The sequence below is a fragment of the Sarcophilus harrisii genome, chromosome 2, assembly GCF_902635505.1.
Source record: "Sarcophilus harrisii chromosome 2, mSarHar1.11, whole genome shotgun sequence".
Taxonomy (NCBI): Eukaryota; Metazoa; Chordata; class Mammalia; order Dasyuromorphia; family Dasyuridae; genus Sarcophilus; species Sarcophilus harrisii.
The window spans coordinates 589,558,793-589,579,814 of record NC_045427.1 but is presented as its reverse complement, the minus strand read 5'-3'; the positions used below and the strand labels follow the sequence as shown (position 1 = coordinate 589,579,814).

Genomic DNA, 21,022 nt, shown 5'->3' with positions numbered 1-21,022 from the left:
TCTCAATTATCTATTACAAGAATAACCCTAAGACTGATGATCGCTTCAGTGGCTATTATTAGAATGGTAAGCCCATTGACTGGCCTATTAAGAAAAGAGGAACTTTTACCAAGTTTGTCCCAGCAAAATAATCCTTGCAAATGGGGGGTGAGGGAGGGAAGGGGAGGTTAAAGTCACATACCACTCTGAAATAAATTTCTAATCTTTAGAATTAAATCATCCTTTATTATTTATAGGGTACTGGCATAAAAGATTGAAAAAAAAACTAAGTCTTTCAAAATGCACAACATTAAGTTGCCATTAGATATTAATACAGTAGACTAAAATTGTTGTGTAAACACAATTTAAGATAAATTTAATATTAAAGAGAAAGTTATTACAGAAATTAGCAATGCTTACCATTCTTGAATTAACACCATTATGCATTATGAATATATACTGTATGTTTCCAACTGATTCCATTCTTAGGCTCAATTTAATAAACACAATTGTAACAGGTTTTATTTATATGAAAAATACTTCACTAAGAAAGTAGACAAACTGCACAGAAATAGTACAAGTGTCATGTGCATAGCAAGATAGCTTAAAGCATCTACATATGGCTTTTTTAAAATAAATCTCTTGGGGAAATGGCCCATTTTGGACCTTTTGTTACAGTTGATATATGTAAACTGTTTCACATCTTTTAGGCACTTACTAACAATAGTGTTCATATCCCTGAAAAACAAATTTACAAAAAAAATTTAATAAAACTAAAATTAAAACCAAGAAAATAATGCTGGTAAAAGCTCTGTGTATATATTTTTAAAGTTTTCAACCAGTTTTATTAGTGCATGCCCAGAACTAAAATAAACAAACTTTTTAGGCCAAAAAACTTATGTGCAGGATTTATAGCAAATAAGCCATATACAAAAATATGTACACATCTAAAATCTTAGTTATGTACAGAAGAAAAGCCCTGAAGATTTATTCCAATCAATAATAAAAATATATAACACTTATAGTAACCATGTAACAAAAAAAATCTTAGATCATGTAATTTTATAATACAGATGAGTTTTGTTATACAAAGACCTAATAAAAGTTAAACCACATTTATAAAGCAGAAATTTTATATCTTTAATTATTCGGTGCAGCAACTTCATTTTAAGTATGTTCTTATCCAGGCATCCACTAGAAAGTGGTCCTGAGTTTTGCCACTGTATACAACTGCTATCTCCCTTTATTTCTCTGATACCAATTGGCTGTTTTGCTTTGGATTTCCAGTCCTCTAAATATTAATAAAGCCACTTCACTGGAGGTATGTGTGAAAGATATGAGAATGATGTTTTGTAAGTCATGGAAATGGGACTGGGGTTTTTTTTCTTCCAGAGCTTCGAGATTACCAGATTGCTATTGTATAAATTTTTTTTTAAAAATCTAGAAAAACATTTTTTCCCTGAGAAGTGCCTACTTGTAGATTTTACATCCAGAAGAAAAACAATTAGAATCCACTAAGAACAAGAGTTCCCTGGAAACTCTGGAAAATTCAATTATCTAAAGAAATCTGCCACTATCTCTGCAACAAAGTTCTTTAATTTTGAACCGAAAAAGACATTTCCTTGTTATTATGCAATCCAATACTAGCCTTTAAATCATCTCTGGGTAGCCCCTCTAAAGTGTCAACCTTCACTCATCACAGGATATTATTTTGGAAAGGTAAACCTTAACAGGCAAAGTATTTACTGATTTGCTTTACCTATCTATTCGGAGACATCTCTTGTACAAAAGTGAGGTATCCACTGGTATCCTAGTTGTGATGAATTAACTGTAAGTCAAATACACTATCCAATCAATCTATTTCCTTCAGAGAGAATCATAGATTAGAGCTGAAAAGAACCTCAAGGGTCAAAATCAGTTCTACCCTCCTCGTACAGAAGTACAGAATGACTTACCCAAAGTCACACAAACAATAAATGCAGCAGAGTTAATAGTGGAGAAGAGGATCTCTGGCTCCAAATCCAGGACTCTTTCCATTGGACTATACTGCCTAAAAGATTATACTCTTCTATGTGCCAGAAGTCTCTGAGTAATCTAGACTGAGAATAGCAGCCTGGAAAGGAAACTAAGAAGAAAAATGTTAGCTTCTTGGTGGGAGGCTAGACCCACAGAGGAAATACTTAGCAGATTTTATAGGACTGATAATAGCTAAAGCAGTATTGAGCCAACCTCCACTGTAATATACATTCCCAAATAAATTTAATATAACTTAAAGGGGAAAAAAGATTTACTTTTCAAAATTTTTCCTTTTAACCTAACTTCTTGAACATATTCTTGCAAAAGCAAAACAAAAACAAAAAACAAACCCAAAAAAAGTACATCTGTGCTATAAATTCAAAACGCATGCATGTTGTTTGCTTTTTCAAAATGCTGCAATTCTGCTTTCCCATTAAAATATAACCAGCTCCAAAAACAATTAATATTTAAAAGCTTAACTTCTGGTATTATGCTGAAATAGAAAACATCTGCAAATCATAATTTGATTCTTTTAAAGTAATTTTTTTAAATAATCAAGGTAAATTATTCTAACATATCCCAATCCCGAGTAGCTTCCATTAAATGTCGCTGTCCATGTCCCACCCAAGCATCCTGATTGTCAAATACTCTACCACAATACCAGCAGTTAAACTTTGCCTTCAAAGTATTATCAGAGGTAGTTTTCACAATCTGATAATTATTTTTGCTTGTTTTCTTAAGTGTTAATTTTAACACAAATCTTTCTTTCACAGGTTTAAGTACTTTATGCCTTTTGGCAGAAAAGTCATCACTAATTGCTTTAGAAAAGTTACAACATGCTGGTTCCAAAAGTGCCTGAATTGTTCTTTTTGACAATGAAACCTTGAGTACATGTCCTTTAAACTTAGCAATACTTTTCATTACGTTTACCACTTCTGGAGCATCTGCATCAGGATGGTTTAAAACCACAACCGGCTGATTTCTTCTGGGGCATTTTACCAGTTGTGTAGAACTGAAAGGAAAAAGTCGCAAAGTCCTAACTGTGTCCTTAGGAAACCTTGGTCTGTAAAGGTCTAACACATCATGAAAATCTTCAGGTTTAGTTTTTCTTTTACTCTTCCTATGCAACATTACTTTTTTTCTAGGCCATTCCTGGAAATTTCCTCTCCATTTTGGTCCAAAGTTCCTGTTTTTATATGTGATCATAGATTCAGAAGATTTATGTCTTACATGAGTTTTTGTTTTTGAAATCTTTCTCCTGGTAGACTTTCTGTTACTGAAATCACTCCCAAATGAACCCTCGGTCTGACACTTCAACAGCTCCGTCTCTGGGGGGCTGGTGGTACCCACTGTCCCTTGAGGAGGTATGGGGCATATTGCTGTAGAGACTGCTGGCGTCAATCTATTTTTTAAGAGTAAGGCATCACTGGAAGAAGTGGGTTGTTTCTCCTTTGCTGTGGAAGTTTGATGAGATCGAATGATATCTAACTGTAATGAAGACTTAGGACTCTTTCCTGGTGGACCGTTATGAAAAGCAGGGTTCTTAATTATTTTCAGCAGTATTTTTTGCTGTGTTGCTCCAGTTTTCTTTGGTTGATGATTTTGATGCTCATAAGTGCTATTCTGTAATAAATCAGATGGCCCTATTTGCGACTTATTGGGAGTAACACATCTTAAGAGAACTGCCTGCCGACCATCGGGCAACAGAGCATAAAGAGATTGTTTCTGCTGAGCTTCATTTGGCTGTTTCACTGAATCCATAGTATGTAACTTAGTACCTTGATATCCAGGCAGTGTATTTTGAGAAGAAATTCTATTCCCTGAAGGTTCTGCTGAGTTTCTAATAAGATATGATGCTTTAAATGACATACTATTTTCTGAATTAATGGTCATATCAGGTCTACTATCAAATGTAGAGGAGTGAATTATATTTGCTGAACTATCCTTTTTCAATTCTGCCCTTACAGAAGGTATTTTGTCTTGCTCCTTAGCAGCAGCTCCACCAAATACTTGAGAACTCTCACCTGTGATGTTGGCTACACTTCCAAGCACTCCATTACTTAACCTTAGAACCACTCCAGGTTTCTTGTTTAAAAGGAGAGATGATGGCACACCTTGAGACATATAAATACCTGATGGATTAGTTGAAGAAAGACTTCTTCCTGAAACAAGCTGTAATCCAGATTTGCTAGCAAGATGCAAAGGTAAAATAAATCCTTTAGAAGATGACTGAACTAAAATTGTCTTGGGGGGTTCAGAATTTATTGGTGGGCTGACAACATGAAAAGAACCCAGGCCATTAGAATTTTCTGAAGTAGCTTGTACTTTGCTTTTTATAAGCTGCTGAGTATCAGAACGGGTTTTAACTAATGTGTCAAAACCAGCAGTTTTGGGTATTTTCTCAAAGTCTCCCAAATCATTTGGTACTGATAGTACTTGTTTTTCTTTCCCCCCACCTATTTCTTTATTTGTTGTACAGTTGCTGGCACTGAGATATTCTTTATGTACACCAGTACACACATTACTTAAAGAAATGGGTAAAGTGCATGGGGTTTCTGAATCTTTAAAATATTCACTTATGTTAATATTTCCCTCATTTCTCAAAAGTGGCTCATCATAAAGTTGTATTACTTTATTTGGTTTTGTATCAGAGTCTTTTCCCACATTTGAGTTTTCCTTCAATACATCTTGTAACAACTGGTTTTCTTCAGGTGACAAAAAATCAGAGGCCTGCTTACTTTGTAGTGAGAAAACAGATGTGATTTTAGGCATTGTGAATGAATCAGCGTAAGTGTCATCCTTCCAATCTGATTTCTCGGCAACATTCTCTAAGTTTTGATTTGTATTAGCATCAGGATTCTGTATGTTAATATTTTGTACTGTTTCTAAAATTTCTGCACCAAGTTCACAGTGGTTTTTTAAAGGTTCAAAAATATCTTTAGTGTTTGAAGGGCAGTAAGTTTGACAAATCTTCGATGGAAATGGTTGATGGAGGTCTGGATTTGTGTTCCTCCCCACTGATGAGACTGATTCACTTCTTAAACTATACTGGTGTATAGCTGTTTTACTTGCTGAAGATTCTTCAGAGTTTTCATGTGCTGTCACTGAAATACTGCATGAGTTATCCAAAATGTCCATTTTTGAGTAATTGTGAAAAGGTAATGATCCTTGATTAGAGGATGGCATATAGTTGAGATCATTAATACTGGAGTTATTCAACATCCGACTATGCTGTGCTTTTGGTTCAACAGATTTTATTTCAATAGATTCCAAGTTAACTGGGTTCTTACCTGTGGCACACAATACCTGAGGATGATTTTTAGTAACATAACTTCCCCATGCTCCCACATTATTACTTATTCTAAGTTTAGTGGTCAAATTCAAAGGAGCTGCAGTCAGTTCTGAATTTGTTGACAAATGAGGTGTACTTTTCTCAGCACCTACTATCTGAGATTTACCCCTAGCTTGAGCCATGACAGCTTTTTCTTTTTCCGATGTTGTATTCCCTGAAAACAGAGGAGTAGAAAATGACAATGGATTAGATGTACTAGTGCAAATTGTGTTATTTAAATCAGATGTGTGCAGTGTAGCACCTGAAGATAATCCAGTGGTTTTAGCTGTCTGATGCTGCAAATCAGTAGTGTTGTCCTTTGTTATTTCAGGCTGAAGACCCAGAGAACATGAATTCGATTTATTGGTAGGCAATATTTTTATGACTATGTGTTGTTTTCCATCTACCATCTTGAACCCCATAAATTTAGCACTATAGTTGGCAGGAACTGTTATTTTATTATTTTTCATCATCAGCACCGTGGGTCCATGTATAACATTCTTCAAATATCCAAAACCAGAACTTGATCCTTCTTCAGGTTTACTACACTGACTGGTAGGTAAGAGATTTCTTGTTTCTGATTCTGGTGCATCTTGCTTCTGACTCCGCTTTTCAATATACATGGTTTCATCCTTTTCTTCATTCAAATGCTCCCCTACATTACTCTGTTCTTCAGATTTAATCTGAATTTTATTAGCATTTTTAAGCACCTCTGTGTTTTTTTCTACATAGCTGTCATTTCCATTGCTTTCCTTCTTTTGTCTCCAAAGCGTCTTTCTTGATGTTCCTATTTTGTATCGTCTTAATATAAGCTTAAGTCCAGATGTAGTCTTAACTATCCTTTTTTCACATTTTTCCTTTTCCAGTTTATCTTTTGCATATAATTGATCTTTGTGCAAAGCTAACACATGTTTTACAAGTTGGTCCTTCCCGGCAGCACTATACTTACAATATTGACAACCGAAGGGAAAAGTAGTGGAATGAACAAAGAGATGCTGCTGAAATTCTCCTTTGGTGAAACTGATATGATGACATTTACTACATTTATAGTGAATATCATTATGTCTATGAATATGCTGAACAAATGTGCCAACATCCTTGGTAGAGAACTTGCATTTTTCACATTGAAAATTACCATTAACACAATGGTTAACTGTAAAATGTTTTGTTAAATCTAATAAAGTATACACAGTCTCATCATTACAAATGTCACATTTTACTAAAGTGCTTCGGTGGATAAGTCTGTGCTGTTTAAATGACTGAAAGTCATTTGCAGAAAAACTGCACATCTCACAAGGATATAAAGGTAACTCTCCACAGTGCAAAAGTTGAAAATGTTTCTGCAAATCATTCGGGCTATAGCGAATATTGTCTCTACATTTTGTACAACTGAAATTAAGTATTTTTGCAGACATTTTCATTCCTTCTTCTTCAAATCCTACATTGGGTCTATGCCACAAATTACACTCTTCTAAATCATTTAAAGGAGTTTCATCTACTTTCTCTTTGCTCACAGATTTTCTGGCAGTTTGTGGTTTATTTTCAAATAATTGTCTATATATGTTAACCTCATGGGTCAACAGAGCTTCATTTGGAACACTTATCTTGGGCAAATCAACTTTCACATTTTTCAGTTCAAAATTATCTTCTAAAATTCTTGGTTCTTCTGATTCTACAGAATCAATAACTATTATATCTTTCACATCATAATCCTTTTCTAAAGCAGTTGGTTTTCCATCACAAAAAAAATGCTTCTGTTCAGATGGCATGATTTGAAAAACTGATACTTGTGTCCTCTCTTCAGTCAATTCTTGAAGTTATTTATAATTTATACAGAAAACTAGGATATTGTGGCAAGGCATCTTCAAGACTCCAGAATTTTCCTCACTTTAGCTTACCTAAAATTAAAGAAAGAATTGAAAAATCTCATCACTAAACATATGTGAACTTTGTATTTTAAAACATTACAAAGTAGACACATTTTAACAAAATCTTAGAAATTATTGGGTCCAACTTCATTTTAAAACTAAAGAAACTATGGCCAAGTAAATAAGTTTCTAATTCTCACTAATCTGCCATTAATTACTCTGACCTCTAAGACTACTTTATATTCTAAAGATCTTATGATTTGTTAAATTGTTACTTCAAAATTTTTTTTAAAAACTTTTTAAAATCCAGAAAAATATCCATAGCAACAATGTTAAGTCTTAATCATGGAAATGTGGGTTATCCATTCAACTTATGAATTATCTGTTTTCAAATAGGAAACAAAGGAATTCAAACCAAGATGTTCTTTTTTGTGGATGATGGTCTAGATCTATGATTTCATCAGTTCAAGGAACTCACAATAAATCCCTCCACCACTAGCAGAAAGCTGAAACTCATCAATAACTTACAGTGCTTACACTGAATTTATCTAGGTCACTGAAAGAATAATTTATTTTATCCATAGTCACACAGCTAGTATATGTAGTTTTCCTTAATTTCAAAGCCATCCCCTCTATCCACTACACCATCTCTCTCACACATAAATTATCCACAACATCCACTTCTAAAAACCAAGCAGAACCCAGGGCCCACTGTTAAAGAGAATGTGTTTAGGTGGAATAGGATGGAGAGGAGTGTTACAAGGGAAAAAGATTGGGGGAGAGTGTAGTAGAAAGCCAAATCAAACCCCTTGGGAAAATGAAAAACCACCTGAATTTCTTTAATGATTAAAATGTTCCCATTCCAACATACCCTCCCCATGCCAGTGAATCTGAACAGCTGTCATTATTCAAACTCCCACTGACTATTCTTATTCAATATAGACCCTCATTCCTCCAAAGTCCCACTCTAAAGTTGCCATGTCTATTTCTTAAGTAACAAACTTGCCTTCACCTTAAACATTTCCCTTTCTACCAATTTCCATATTGAGACCTAACTTCCTCCCAATGAGAAAGCTTCTCATTCTCTTCTACCGGTGAATGTGCTTTCTCTCATACCCTTATCCCCTCATACCTCACATCAATTACTGATCCTGGCAGAGGGATGGAATACTTCTTGCTCTCAACTGCCACTTCTAGACTCTCCTCATCTGAGGTTCATTCATTCATTCACTATATATTTATCACTCAAATAAAACTTTAGTACCAAACTCCTTCCTTCCTCAATGGGTTCTGTACCTGGCTCAAAGTCTCTTCTCTCCTCCCAAACTCTTGCCCTCACCCTACCAGACTTCAACAGACAAAATACTAATACTCCCTCAATTGCCCAAAACTCCCAATTCCTCAATTTATTTTCCATGATCTATTCCATCACTCCACCCTCAATTAACTCAAAGATGGATAATATCAGAATGCACTGGAGCCAGCTATATATCAGCTCATGAGACACAAAAGCTAAATTTTCATTATAAGCATTCATATCTCAGAAGTCAGTAAACCGAGGCTTGATTTATTTGTCTAATGATCTAAAACAAAGCAAGAGGGAAAATATTAATTATGATAACGATCATTATCTGTTGTCATACTATCTCTCCCTCTGCCTTGCATCCCCTGATCCTGTTTCTTCATCTTTGCTGCAAGCTCCACTTTTTCCACCCCTTAAATTCCATAACAAGACATTATTCCTGCACTAGTTACTTTCTTTCCTTCCCCATCTTAATCCTTTGGTTAAACCAGTTTAACTCTATATTGTGCTTTTGAGTCCCCTAACCCTTTATCCTATTGTTGGTCTGATCTTATCAAGTCCTAACCATGTGTTACTTACTTCCACCATCCACTATCTTCACTCCTAACTCATATACTGCTGAATGAAGCTAGGAAAAAAAAAATTACATAATGACGACTGGGTCCTCCCTCCAGATTTATGTTAAATAATTTCAACTGGGTCCTAACTTGGCAAGACAATCCTTTCACACTTTCTGATTCTTTCCCATTCATTGCAGTAGCCTTTCCAACCTTTTTATGACTTCCTAAACCTCCAATTCTTCTTCTCCTCACCTTCTCAACTGAGAATATTGCCTCATGTTTCACTATAGAAACTAAGGGAAGGCCATGAAGAGCAAAAAGCACCTTCTTCTTTGTTTCTCATTTCATATTCTCAGATGCCTTCTGTCTCTCCTCCTCTAAGCGTTTCACACACAGTGGCTTTTTTCCTTGCTAAGCGCTGGATGTGCTCCACCTACATAAGAGATTCTATTTCATCCCATCTTTCACCAATAGATTTGTCACTTTATAACCCCTCTCTCACTAATCTTTAATCTCTCTGTTCATTTGTTTCCCTACTGTCTTCAAACATGTTATCCTTCCCTCAAAAACTCTCATTTGATCCACCCATTTTCACTACTGTCTGAAATTTTTTGAGGAGACCTATAAGTAGAGCTTTTATTTCCTTTCCTCTCCTCCTCTAACTCTGCAATCTGGCTTCTGTTGTCATTATTCAACTTAAATAGCTCCCTCCAAAGTTACCTGAGATCTCTTCATTACCAAATTCCCAAACTTTATCCTTACTGACCAATCTAGTTTCTGGCACTGTAGATCAGTAGAATCAAACAAATAAAAATAGATCCTTGCAGCTATGTACTGTTCTAGGAAATTATAAGTTAATATTATCTAGATTGTACTACCTTTTTCTAAGTTTCTTTTTGAATGATCTGATTGCTCCTTTTCAGTCCTTTTGCTGGTTCTTCATCCAGGCAGCACCTGCTAATAGTGGGAGGGAGGGAGAGGGAGGGGGGAGGGAGTCCCACAAGGATCTGTCCTAGGACCCTTTCTCCCTCAATGTTAATTTGTTTGGTAATTTCATAGGCTCCCATGTATTCAGTTATCTATTTATGTCTCAGATCTATTAATTCAATCTTAACCTTTTTCCCATTCTCTCTACTCCAAATACCTATCAGATATCTCTCACTGTATGTCTTACAAAAATCTTAAATTTATTTCCTCCCTTCCCCACCAAAGTCTTCCCTTCTTTCTAACTTTCCCATTGCTACTGAGAGTCCTACCATTCTTCCAGGCACTATCTTCAACTCCTTACTCTCCCTGTCCCTCTACCCCATATCCAATCAATTGCCAAGTCCTGCTGATTTCCATTATTTACCCCTTCTCTCATCTGACTTTGCCATGAACCCAGGGCCCAGACCACTACAATACTCTGCTCATTGGTCTCTCTTGTTCTCCCCATTCCAATCCTCTTTCCATTCATCTCAAAGTAATCTTCCTAAAGCACAAATCTAACTGATCGCCCTTTCCCCCCAATTCAATAAGCTCCAGGGTCTCCTATTTCATCCAGGATCAACCCCTTTGTGACATGACCCCTTTCTCTATTAATGATCTCCGTACCCAGACACTCTTCTTCCCATATGATGCCCTATCTCTGACTTGTCACTTTCACGGACAGTCCCCGTCAGGCTAGCATTCCCTCTGTCTCAGGGTCTATCTCCTGACTTGCTGGCCTCCTTCAGGTAACAGCCCCAATCTTTCTTAATGCTACGGCCTTCTATTTAGGAAAACTCTTGATCATTCCATCTGTGTCCTGTTTGTACCTAACGTTTACATGTTATCTTCCCTATTAAAGACTGTAAGCAACTTGAGAGGAAGAACAGTTTTGTTCTTTGGACCTCTATCTCTTAGCACAGATCCTGACATGGAGTAAGATGTTTAATAAATGCTTCTTGACTTCATCTGCCTTGACATAAAGTTGCGATATGTAGAAAATGGCTACAATTTACAAATTCCTACAGAAGAACACAATGTCACACATGATGAGAAGGTACAGATGTGAATCAACACCACTGAAAAGTATCATATTGATGAAATCTTGGGTCCACTAAAATAATTTAAGCAGAACACAAATGTACATGAGCAGGGGAAAAAATCTTTTTCTGAATTTAGCTTATCTGAAAAATACTAGGAAACACTAAGAAAATGGTAGATTTCATGGTAACTTAACATTTGGTAAACTATGTACTACTACTATGAATAATATGTAATAACAATAACAAATAAAAACTGTAAAGTAGAATTATTCACGGAGAAAGACAGGACTTTTTGAGGGAAGTCGAAACAACTCTGACTCACATGATCTTTATTAATGAATTTGAAAGAAAAGAAAAAAAATGGTGGAATGACCCTAGTGTTTCTCCTTCACTTCCGCTAAACAAGAATGGCATGAAATGATGTTATAAAAAACAACTGGAGTAAAAAGGAAGAAAAGCAAGTTGCCATAAGGTAATCCACTAATTTATAGGGAATAAACAACACTAAAACATCAACATTTCCCTTTCAAAGACACTCTCGTTGTGCTGTCCTGTACCGTGAGATATCAATCTCTACTAATTGTGTTCTTAATGGACCCTGGACTCTCCTCTAACCTCACTATATGCATTCCTTAGTGACTGGAAGCCTAGGAACTTCACAAGTTCCAGAAATGGAAGACTACAGAACAGGGAGAAGTTCAGAAATATGAGGCTTGTTGCAATTTCATCATAATACAAATGAGGTATTAAATGTAATAGGGAACCACTGAAGATTACTGAGTAGTTCGGAGAATAGGGGGAAGTAAGATCTCAGTTAAAGAGGGGGAACTAGAGTAAGATCCTTCCTTGGAGAAAGCATATTCTGGGGCACTAACGCATATTCTTGGGGGAGGGGGGAAAGAAGGGATGGGGGTAACAATTAGGAATACTGCAATAACTTCCCTAATAGAGAACTAGAGATATCTGAAGAAAATCTTTTTCTAAATAGGAATCTTACTTTTAAAGATTCATCTAACTGCATGAGGAATAGCTGGATCAAAAGAGGTTCATGAAAAATGAATCAACTGGGGCAGCTAGGTGGTGCAGTGTTTGATAAAGCACCAGCCCTGAAGTCAGGAGGATCTGAATTCAAATGTGACCTAAGACACTTAACACTTCCTAGCTGTGTGACGCTGGGCAAGTCACTTAACCCCAAGTGCCTCAACACCAAAAAAAAAAAAATAAGAAAAAGAAAAAAAAAATGAATCAACAATCTACAAAAGAAGTCCAGAAACTGAATAAGTAATTCAAAGACAATGAGTTGAAAACCTTCAAAAAGAAGAAAGTTTTCTAATAAATTTTTCAATACTCCCAATTTCAAGAACCTCCAGAAAAACAATCAATAAAAAATGAAGGCAAGCTTATCTGACTTCTAGAGATAAAGGTAGGGGAAAGAGCAAGACAAATAGGAATGAGATCCATTCATGCTAGATAATGACTCTCTCCCCCCAAAGCATCCCAGCATCTCCCCTTCATTAATATTGAAGTTTGGGCCCCAACAGAGGATCCTTTGAAAAATAGAAAGATTTTTTTCCCCCTTTTTGATCTGATTTTTCTTGTACAGCATGACAAAGGTGAAAATATGTATAGAGTACCTTCTCTGGGGAGAAGGTGGAGAGAAGGAAGGGAGAAAAGTGTGGAATGCAGATAAAAATAAAAAGTTATTTAAAAAAAAGAAAAAGAGAGAGGAAATAAGGTACAATTAGGTTAGATATGCAAGACTCATAAGCAAACACAGTAATTCTAGTTTCCAAAAATTTAAGAACTACTGTCAAAAAGACTTTCTTTTCGATAAGAATAGTAAGAAGACTAGAAAGCAATGTGAATGAAACATAAGTTCACCTAAATTAGTATAGTAGTTTATCTTCAGTAACCAAAAGGTTTTAAGCATTTGATCTCTGAGCCTTCTGTTCGCAAGCTTCAGTAAAACAAGTTTCCCAAATGGCACAAAAAGTGGGGAAGGGTAAGAATGTGAGACAGAATGGTCAAAATTTTTTGACAAATTTTAATGTAATTTCTGCATAAATATAGCAATTTTTTCAATGAAAACAATATTTAAATCTAAGTCAACAAAAGCAAGATAGAAAATTGACCGACCCTGAATAAGGCACAATTAGTAAATAATGTATAGGTAGAAGAGGTCAAATTTAAGTTAGCACATGTCAAAACTCAATGTGGGTATGATCTGCTACTATCAGTCAGCTGGCATAGATTTATGACAGAGAAAGGCTGTGTCAACAGAATACCTGAATTATTTTATAATAGTTTTTTATTTTACAAAATACATGCAAAGTTGGTTTTCATCATTCACCCTTGCAAAACCTTGTGTTCCAAGATTTTTTCCCTTCCTTTCCCCTTCCCCTAAACCCTAGACAGAAAGGAATCCAATATAGATTAACATGTACAATTCTTCTAAACATTTATCTTGTTGCACAAGAAAAATCAGATCAAAAAGGAGGAAAAAGAAATTAGAAAGAAAAAAAAAGCAAGTAAACAACAACAAAAAAGAGAATACTATACTGTGATCTACACTCAGTTCCTACAGCTCTCTCTCTGGGTGAAAATGACTCTCTTCATCACAAGATCATTGGAACTGGCCTCAATCATCTCATTTTTGAAGAGCGTCATGTCCATCAGAATTGATCATCATATAATCTTGTTGTTGCCATGTACAATGATCTCCTGGTTCTGCTCATTTCACTTAGCATCAGGTCATGTAAGTTTCTCCAAGCCTCTCTATATTCACCCTGTTGGTCATTTCTTACAGAACAATAGTATTCCATAACATTCAAATACCATTACTTATTCAGCCATTCTCCAATTGATTTGGTCCAGTCTCTTGCCAATATAAAAAGGGCTGCCACAAACATTTTTGCACATGCGAGTTCTTTTCCCTTTTTTAGGATCTCTTTGGGATACAGGCCCAATAGAAATACTGCTAGATCAAAGGGTATGTATAGTTAGTTCCATATTGCTCACCAGAATGGTTAGATCAGTTCACAATTCCACCAACAATGCATTAGTGTCCCATATTTTCCACATTCCCTCCAACATTTGTCATTATCTTTTCTTGCTATTTAGGCAATCTGAGAAGTGTGAAGTGGTTGTCTTAATTTATATTTCTCTAATAGTGATTTAGAGCACTTTTTCACGTGACTTTGTCTGAAAATTGTTCATATCCTTTTACTATTTATCAATTAGAGAATAGTTTGTTTCCATATAAACGAGTCAATTCTCTATATTTTAGAAATGAGGCCTTTATCAGAACCCTCGGATGTAAAATTTTTTTCTCCAGTTTTCTGCTTCCTTTCTAAGTTTTAAATTTAACATAATCAAAATTATGCATTTTACATTTCATAATGTTTTCTACTTCTTCTTTGGTTACAAATTCCTTCCTTCTCCACAGATCTGAAAGGTAAACTACCCCTTACTCTTCTAATTTGCTTATAGCATCATCATCTTTTATGTCTAAATCATGAATCCATTTCAATTTTATCTTGATATAGGGTATTAGGTGTTGAGTTTCTGCCATATTATTTTCCAATTTTCCTAACAATTTTTATCAAATACTGAGTTCTTATCCAGAAACTAGAGTCTTTGAGTTTATCAAACACTCTATTTGATATATTTTAATGTAAAGAGAATGTAATTCAAAGCTAAACAAACCTTAAATTAAAAGTCCCATAATATGTTATATTTCAATATAATTCATGATATAAAATACAAGATAAACTTCAAGATAAACTTCAACTTTAAAAAATGAAATAACTCAAGAATTATCAAATTATTAAATTGAAATTTTTCCTAACCTTTTTGTATAAAAATATTTTTCCCTTGTGATGCATAAAGATAAAACTTATGAAGAAAAAATCAAATGAAAAACAAACTAGTAAGAATAAAGACAAAAAAGGTAAAAGTCATAATTATGCAATGTGAATGAGATACAGAGGAACTGATAGAGGCATTAGAGAAAGCAGGAGGGCTGGCAGTTCTGAAAACCTATTTCTCTCAGGAATGAATTTAATAGGGAACAACACAAATATATACCACAAAGAATATAGCATCCTCCAAAATCTATAAAGCAGTAAGTGGGAGAAGGTACAGAAGAAGTATGTTTAGATTAAGGTATGTAGATTATTGGGAATGAGATAAAGAAGAAAGGAAAAGATAGAGTGGGGGGGGGGGGGGAAGGAGGAAGGAAGATAAGGGAGGTATCCATGGGTGGGGAAAGGTTATGTAATAGTAAGACAAGTTAGGAAGTAGAACAAAAGTAGTAACTAGGATTAGGAGAATTTATTAGGGAAAAAAAAAAGTAGAGCTAATAATAATCATTGATGTATGTGTAAATACATGTGTGTGTAGGTATATATGTGAGTATATAGGTGTATATGCAGGTTGTGTATGCAAGTATAGATATAGACTCATATACATAAATATATCTGTGCTTAACTGCTGCCTGCTTGGGACAGGTGTAGGCAAAAGGGGAAAAAAATTAATAAAAGTACAAAGTGCACAGCAGAGAACAAAAGAATAACCTAAAAGGAAGCAAAGAAAAAATAAACAATCATGAATACAAATGTTTTCTATTATTATATATGCTTTCTTTCAATGTAAGTCTATTGTTGTATTATCTTTAATTTTCCCTGAATGTTTTGCTGGGCAAATATTGATGTTTTGTTTTAGCTTTCCCTTTTCTGCCTTTTTCCTTTTCCTATTTGCTTTTTTTCCTCTTACTCTGTATTTAGTTTTAAATTATTAAACGGAAGGGGGAAAAGATAACAGAACAGTTTAAGTTAAAGAGATAAGGAAAATGCAAAGTAAAAGTCCAAGTGCAGGAAATACATCATGTTTTTGATAAGATTTTTAAAAATTCATAAAGACAACTATATTTTGTTAGTATTAACCAGCTACAAGATGGCATAAAACTCAGAGAGGGAGAGAAAAAGGAGAGATGGAAAAAAATCTCGGCAATGAGTTTATCTGATAAAGGTCTCATTTCCAAGAGATATAAAGAATTGATTGAAATAAGAATAAAAATTATTCCAAATAACTGCCATAAGGATATGATCATTTCTCAAAGGAAGAAATTTAAGCTATCTATAGTTATAAGAAAAAAAATTGTTCCAAATGACTAATAGAAAAATAGAAATTAAAGCAACTTCAAAGTTCCACTTAATATCCATAAGATTAACAAAGCTAACAAAAGTGTAAATGACGACTGCTGAAAGGACTATAGGAATATTTGTATAGCCATTCTGGAAGAAAATCTTGAACTACATCCTCTTTAACCCAGCAATACCATTACTAAAGGGTCTTTAAAACATAGATTAATTTAAAAATTAAATGGAAAGTAATTAACTTTAATGTTAAAGAGTAAATGGGCCAAAAACAAAATTAATGAGTAATATCATTTAAAAACAAACAAACAAACAAACAAACCGGGATGCAGCCACAGTTGTATTTAGGGAAAACTTTATATATCTAAACTCTTTCATCAATTAAAAAGAGAGCCAATTCAGCCCTCTTTGTAGTGGCCAGAAATTGGAAACTGAGTGGATGCCCATCAATTGGAGAATGGCTGAATAAATTTTGGTATATGAATATTATGGAATATTATTGTTCGGTAAGAAATGACCAACAGGATGATTTCAGAAAGGCCTGGAGAGACTTACATGAACTTATGTTGAGTGAAACGAGCAGGACCAGATCATTATATACTTCAACAACAATACTATATGATGACCAATTCTGATGGACCTGACCATCCTCAGCAATGAGATAAACCAAATCAGTTCCAATGGAGCAGTAATGAAATGAACCAGCTACACCCAGCAAAAGAAATCTGGGAGATGACTAAAAACCATTACATTGAATTCCCAATTCCTATATTTTTGCCCACCTGCATTTTGGATTTCCTTCACAGGCTAATTGTACAATATTTCAGAGTCTGATTCTTCTTATACAGCAAAATAACGGTTTGGTCATGTATACTTATTGTGTATCTAGTTTATATTTTAATATATATTTAACATCTACTGATCATCCTGCCATCTGGGGGAGGGGGTGAGGAAAAGGAGGGGAAAAACAACTTGGCCAGATCCTCTGGGTGCTCTCAGCAGCAGTCCCATGTCTGGGATCTCATCTTGTCAAGTGATCTTCAGAATCCTCAGAGACATGGCAACAATTAAGGCATGGCACTGACAAGGCTGTCCAAGGCACCCAAAAAGGAGGCTCTCTGCAGCCTCAGGCTGGGAGCCAGACCTCTGGAGTCTCTCCAGTCCTGAGCTAGCTCTAGCAAGGTGTACATCCAAACGCGTCCTCCGTTTGTACCTCCTTGGGAAGTACCCTGTGTTCCTCAAGAAAACCCCCTAGGACTAGAAAGGATTATACGTGAATCCTAACAAACGTTTAATAAATAGTTAATCTCAGTATTCCACCTAAACTGGAAAAAATTGGCAAAGAAAGGATCATAATAGATTCCTTCTGTGGCACAAATATCTTGATAAGTGAACCAGGGAAAGTCAATACAGAGATAAACTACAGACCAACTTCCCTAATGATATAGATGAAAACATTTTAATAGAAAACTAGGAAGGAAATTATAGCAGTGTATCACAAAGATCATATAAACAGGCTGAATTTACAGGGCTGGTTCAATATTTAAAAAACCTAACTATAAACACAACTAATTCTATTAACAACAAAAAAAATATGATTATTTCAACATAAGCAGAAAAGGCTTTTGAAAAAATATAATACCTATTCCCATTTTAAAAAATAGAAGGAATAGGAATAAACAGAGCTTTCCTTAAAATGATAAGAAATAGCATCCATTTTAAATCAAAAACAAGCATCATTTGAAATAGGAATAAGCTAGAAACTTCTCCCAAAAGATCCAAGGTAAAAGCAAGAATGTCCATTATCACCACTCCTATTCAATATCATAACTAAAAATGCTAGCTATAGCAATAAGAAAATTGAAGGAATAAGCATAGCCAAAGAGGAAACAAAATTACCACTTTTTGCAAATGATATAAATGATATCACAGTTTACTTGGACAACCTTAGAGTCATCTAAAAAGCTAATCAAACAATAACTTCAATAAAGTTGCAGGATATAAAATACACTGATACAAACCATTGATGTTTCTATATATTATGAACAAAATTCCAACAGGAAGTGATAGTAAAAAAGTCATTTGAAATAACTACAGAATGTATAAAATACTTGGGAATCTATCTGCTACAAAAGAACTATATGAAACAAAATTACGTAACATTCTTCACATAAAGCTAGATCTAAAGTATTAATTCTTCATGGATAGGTAAAGCCAATAAAATAAAAATGACAATACTACTTAAATTAATTCAATGCAATTATTTAGTGCCAATTCAAATTACTTTATGGAATTAGAATAACAAAATTCATCTAAATATCAAGCAAATCAATAAAAAAAGATAAGGAAGATTTCAAATTTTACTACAAAAGCATAATCATCAAAACAATTTAGGACTGGGTAAGAAATAGAGGCTGAACAGTAAAATAGATTAGTTATATATTATGTAAAAGCAAATGAGCATATGAATCTAAAACTGAAGTATAAAACAACAGCTTACACCATGTACCAAGATAAATTCAAAATGGGTAAATTATTTAGACATAGAAAGCAACAACATAAACAAATTAGTAGAGCACAGAAGATACATGTCAGATTCATGGACAAAGGAAGAGTTCATAATCAAATGAGATAGAGGGTTTACCAAAGGTAAAATGAGTAATTTTGATTATATATAGATTTAAGTTTTTGCACTAACAAAATCAATGCTATTAAAATTAAAGAAAAGCAGGAAACTGGAAAATAATCTTTGCAGCAAGTTTCTCTGATAAAGGTCTCTTTTTTAAATGTATAGGGAATCAAGTCAAATTTAGGAGTCATTCCTCAGTTGATAAGTGGTCAAAGGATATGAACAGGCACAGTTTTCAAAGGAAGAAATCCCCGCTGGCAACAGTTACATTAAAAAAATACCCTAATTCACAAATAACTAGAAAAATACAAATTAAAACAATTCTGAGGTATCATTTCATACCATTATAATTGCTAAAAAAATAAAAATTTAAAAATAAATTTTAAAAAGATAGATCCTGAATATGTTGTGATAAAAACATGTACACTAATACACTACATGCAGAACCATTCTGGAAAGTAATTTGGAACTATACCCAAAAAGTTATTAGCTATACCCTTGCACCCAGCAACTCATCTACTGAGTCTATGCTCCAAAGAGATCAAATAAAGAGGAAAATATACACAAAAATACAAATAAACATATTCAAAAGTATTGATAGCAGTCCTTTATGTTGCGGTAAAGAACTAGAAACTAGAAAATGTCCACCAATTGGGGAATGGTTGAGTTACATGATTATGACAGTATATTCTTGTGTTATAAGAAATAACGAGCAAGATGTTACAGAAAAACCTGGGAAGACTTATATGAAAAAGTGAAATGAGCAGAAGTAGAACAATAACAGCAATACTGTGTAAAGACCAACATCTTTGAAAGACTTAAGAACTTTGATGACTAGCCACAATTCCAAAGGATTCATGATGAAACATGTTATCTATCTCCAGACAGAGAACAGAATGAACTAAATATTTTTCTAATACAGGAATTTATTTTACATGAATATACATGAGCAATGAGCTTTACTTTTCTTGCTTTCTCAATGGTTGGGGGAGATAAAAAGAGAGAAGGTCAGAATTTGGAATTGAAAACAAAACAAAATTGAATTTAAAAAAGAAACTAAATAAAAAAGAATAATAGATACAAAATTAAAAAAAAATGTTAGTATTTCTATAACAAGTTAGACTCATCAATAATAACAGCACACTACATTTGTACTCTACCACCTCAGTTACTAAAATCAGGAATAGCACTTAAGAAGATGAAGTTGGTGGATCTGTATCCCAAAGATATCATAAAAAAGGGAAAATGACCCAAAAGTGTAAGAATATTTGTAGCAGCCCTTTTTGTAGTGGCAAGGAATTGGAAATTGAATGGATGCCCATCAGTTGGAGAATGGCTAAATAAGTTATGGTATATAAATGTTATGGAATATTATTGTTCCATAAGAAATGACCAGCAGGATATTTCAGAAAAGCCTGGAGAGACTTATATGAATTGATGCTAAGTGAAGTGAGTAGAACCAAGAGAACATTATACACAGCAACAAGATTATGTGATGATCAACTCTGATGCACGTGGTCTTTCCAACAATGAGATGATTCAGACCAATTCCAACAGATGTTATGGAGAGAGCCATCTGCACTCAGGAAGAGGATTAAGGGGACTGAAGTGGACCACAACATAGTATTTTTACCTGTTTTGTTGTTTGCTTGTCTTTTTTCTCATTTTTTTCCCTTTTTGATCTGATTTTTCTTGTGCAGCATGATAAGTATATAAAAGCATTTTACATGTTTAACAGACATTGGATTACTTGCTATTGAGGGAAGGGAGGGAGAGAAATTTAGAATGGGATTTTGCAAGGGGGAGCAATGAAAACCATCAGTGCATTTTGAAAATAAAAAGCTATTATCCCCACCCCCAAAAAAAGAAGAAAAAGAAGAGGAGAAAGTTGGGAAGCAAACCTAGACCAACCCAGACCTCATTAAATGTACACCCCAAAAAATTCATGCTAAAATCAGTACAGGTATTCAAATGCTTTTCAAGGTAAAGTAAGATTTCAAACTTATGAAAAATACCCGAGGCAATACTATTAATCAAAAATCTATAGACTTCAGCTAACCATTAATATAGAATGTTTATATCTCTCAAATTTTTATGAGAATAATCTATGCATACATTGAGATCTTTGATGTCAAAGAAATAGGTTTTTTTTCTATGCAATTTTTTACTAT

General features: G+C 34.4%; 1 protein-coding gene across 1 annotated transcript; it reads right to left on the bottom strand.

Moving 5' to 3' along the window:
* Nucleotides 1–204: 204 nt before the first annotated feature.
* On the bottom strand, nucleotides 205–12,146 carry ZNF518A (zinc finger protein 518A). The gene has a single exon (XM_031956170.1). The coding sequence runs from the start codon at nucleotides 7,093–7,095 to the stop codon at nucleotides 2,560–2,562; it is 4,536 nt and encodes a 1,511-aa protein (XP_031812030.1). The 5' UTR covers nucleotides 7,096–12,146; the 3' UTR covers nucleotides 205–2,559.
* Between the last annotated feature and the right edge of the window lie 8,876 nt (nucleotides 12,147–21,022).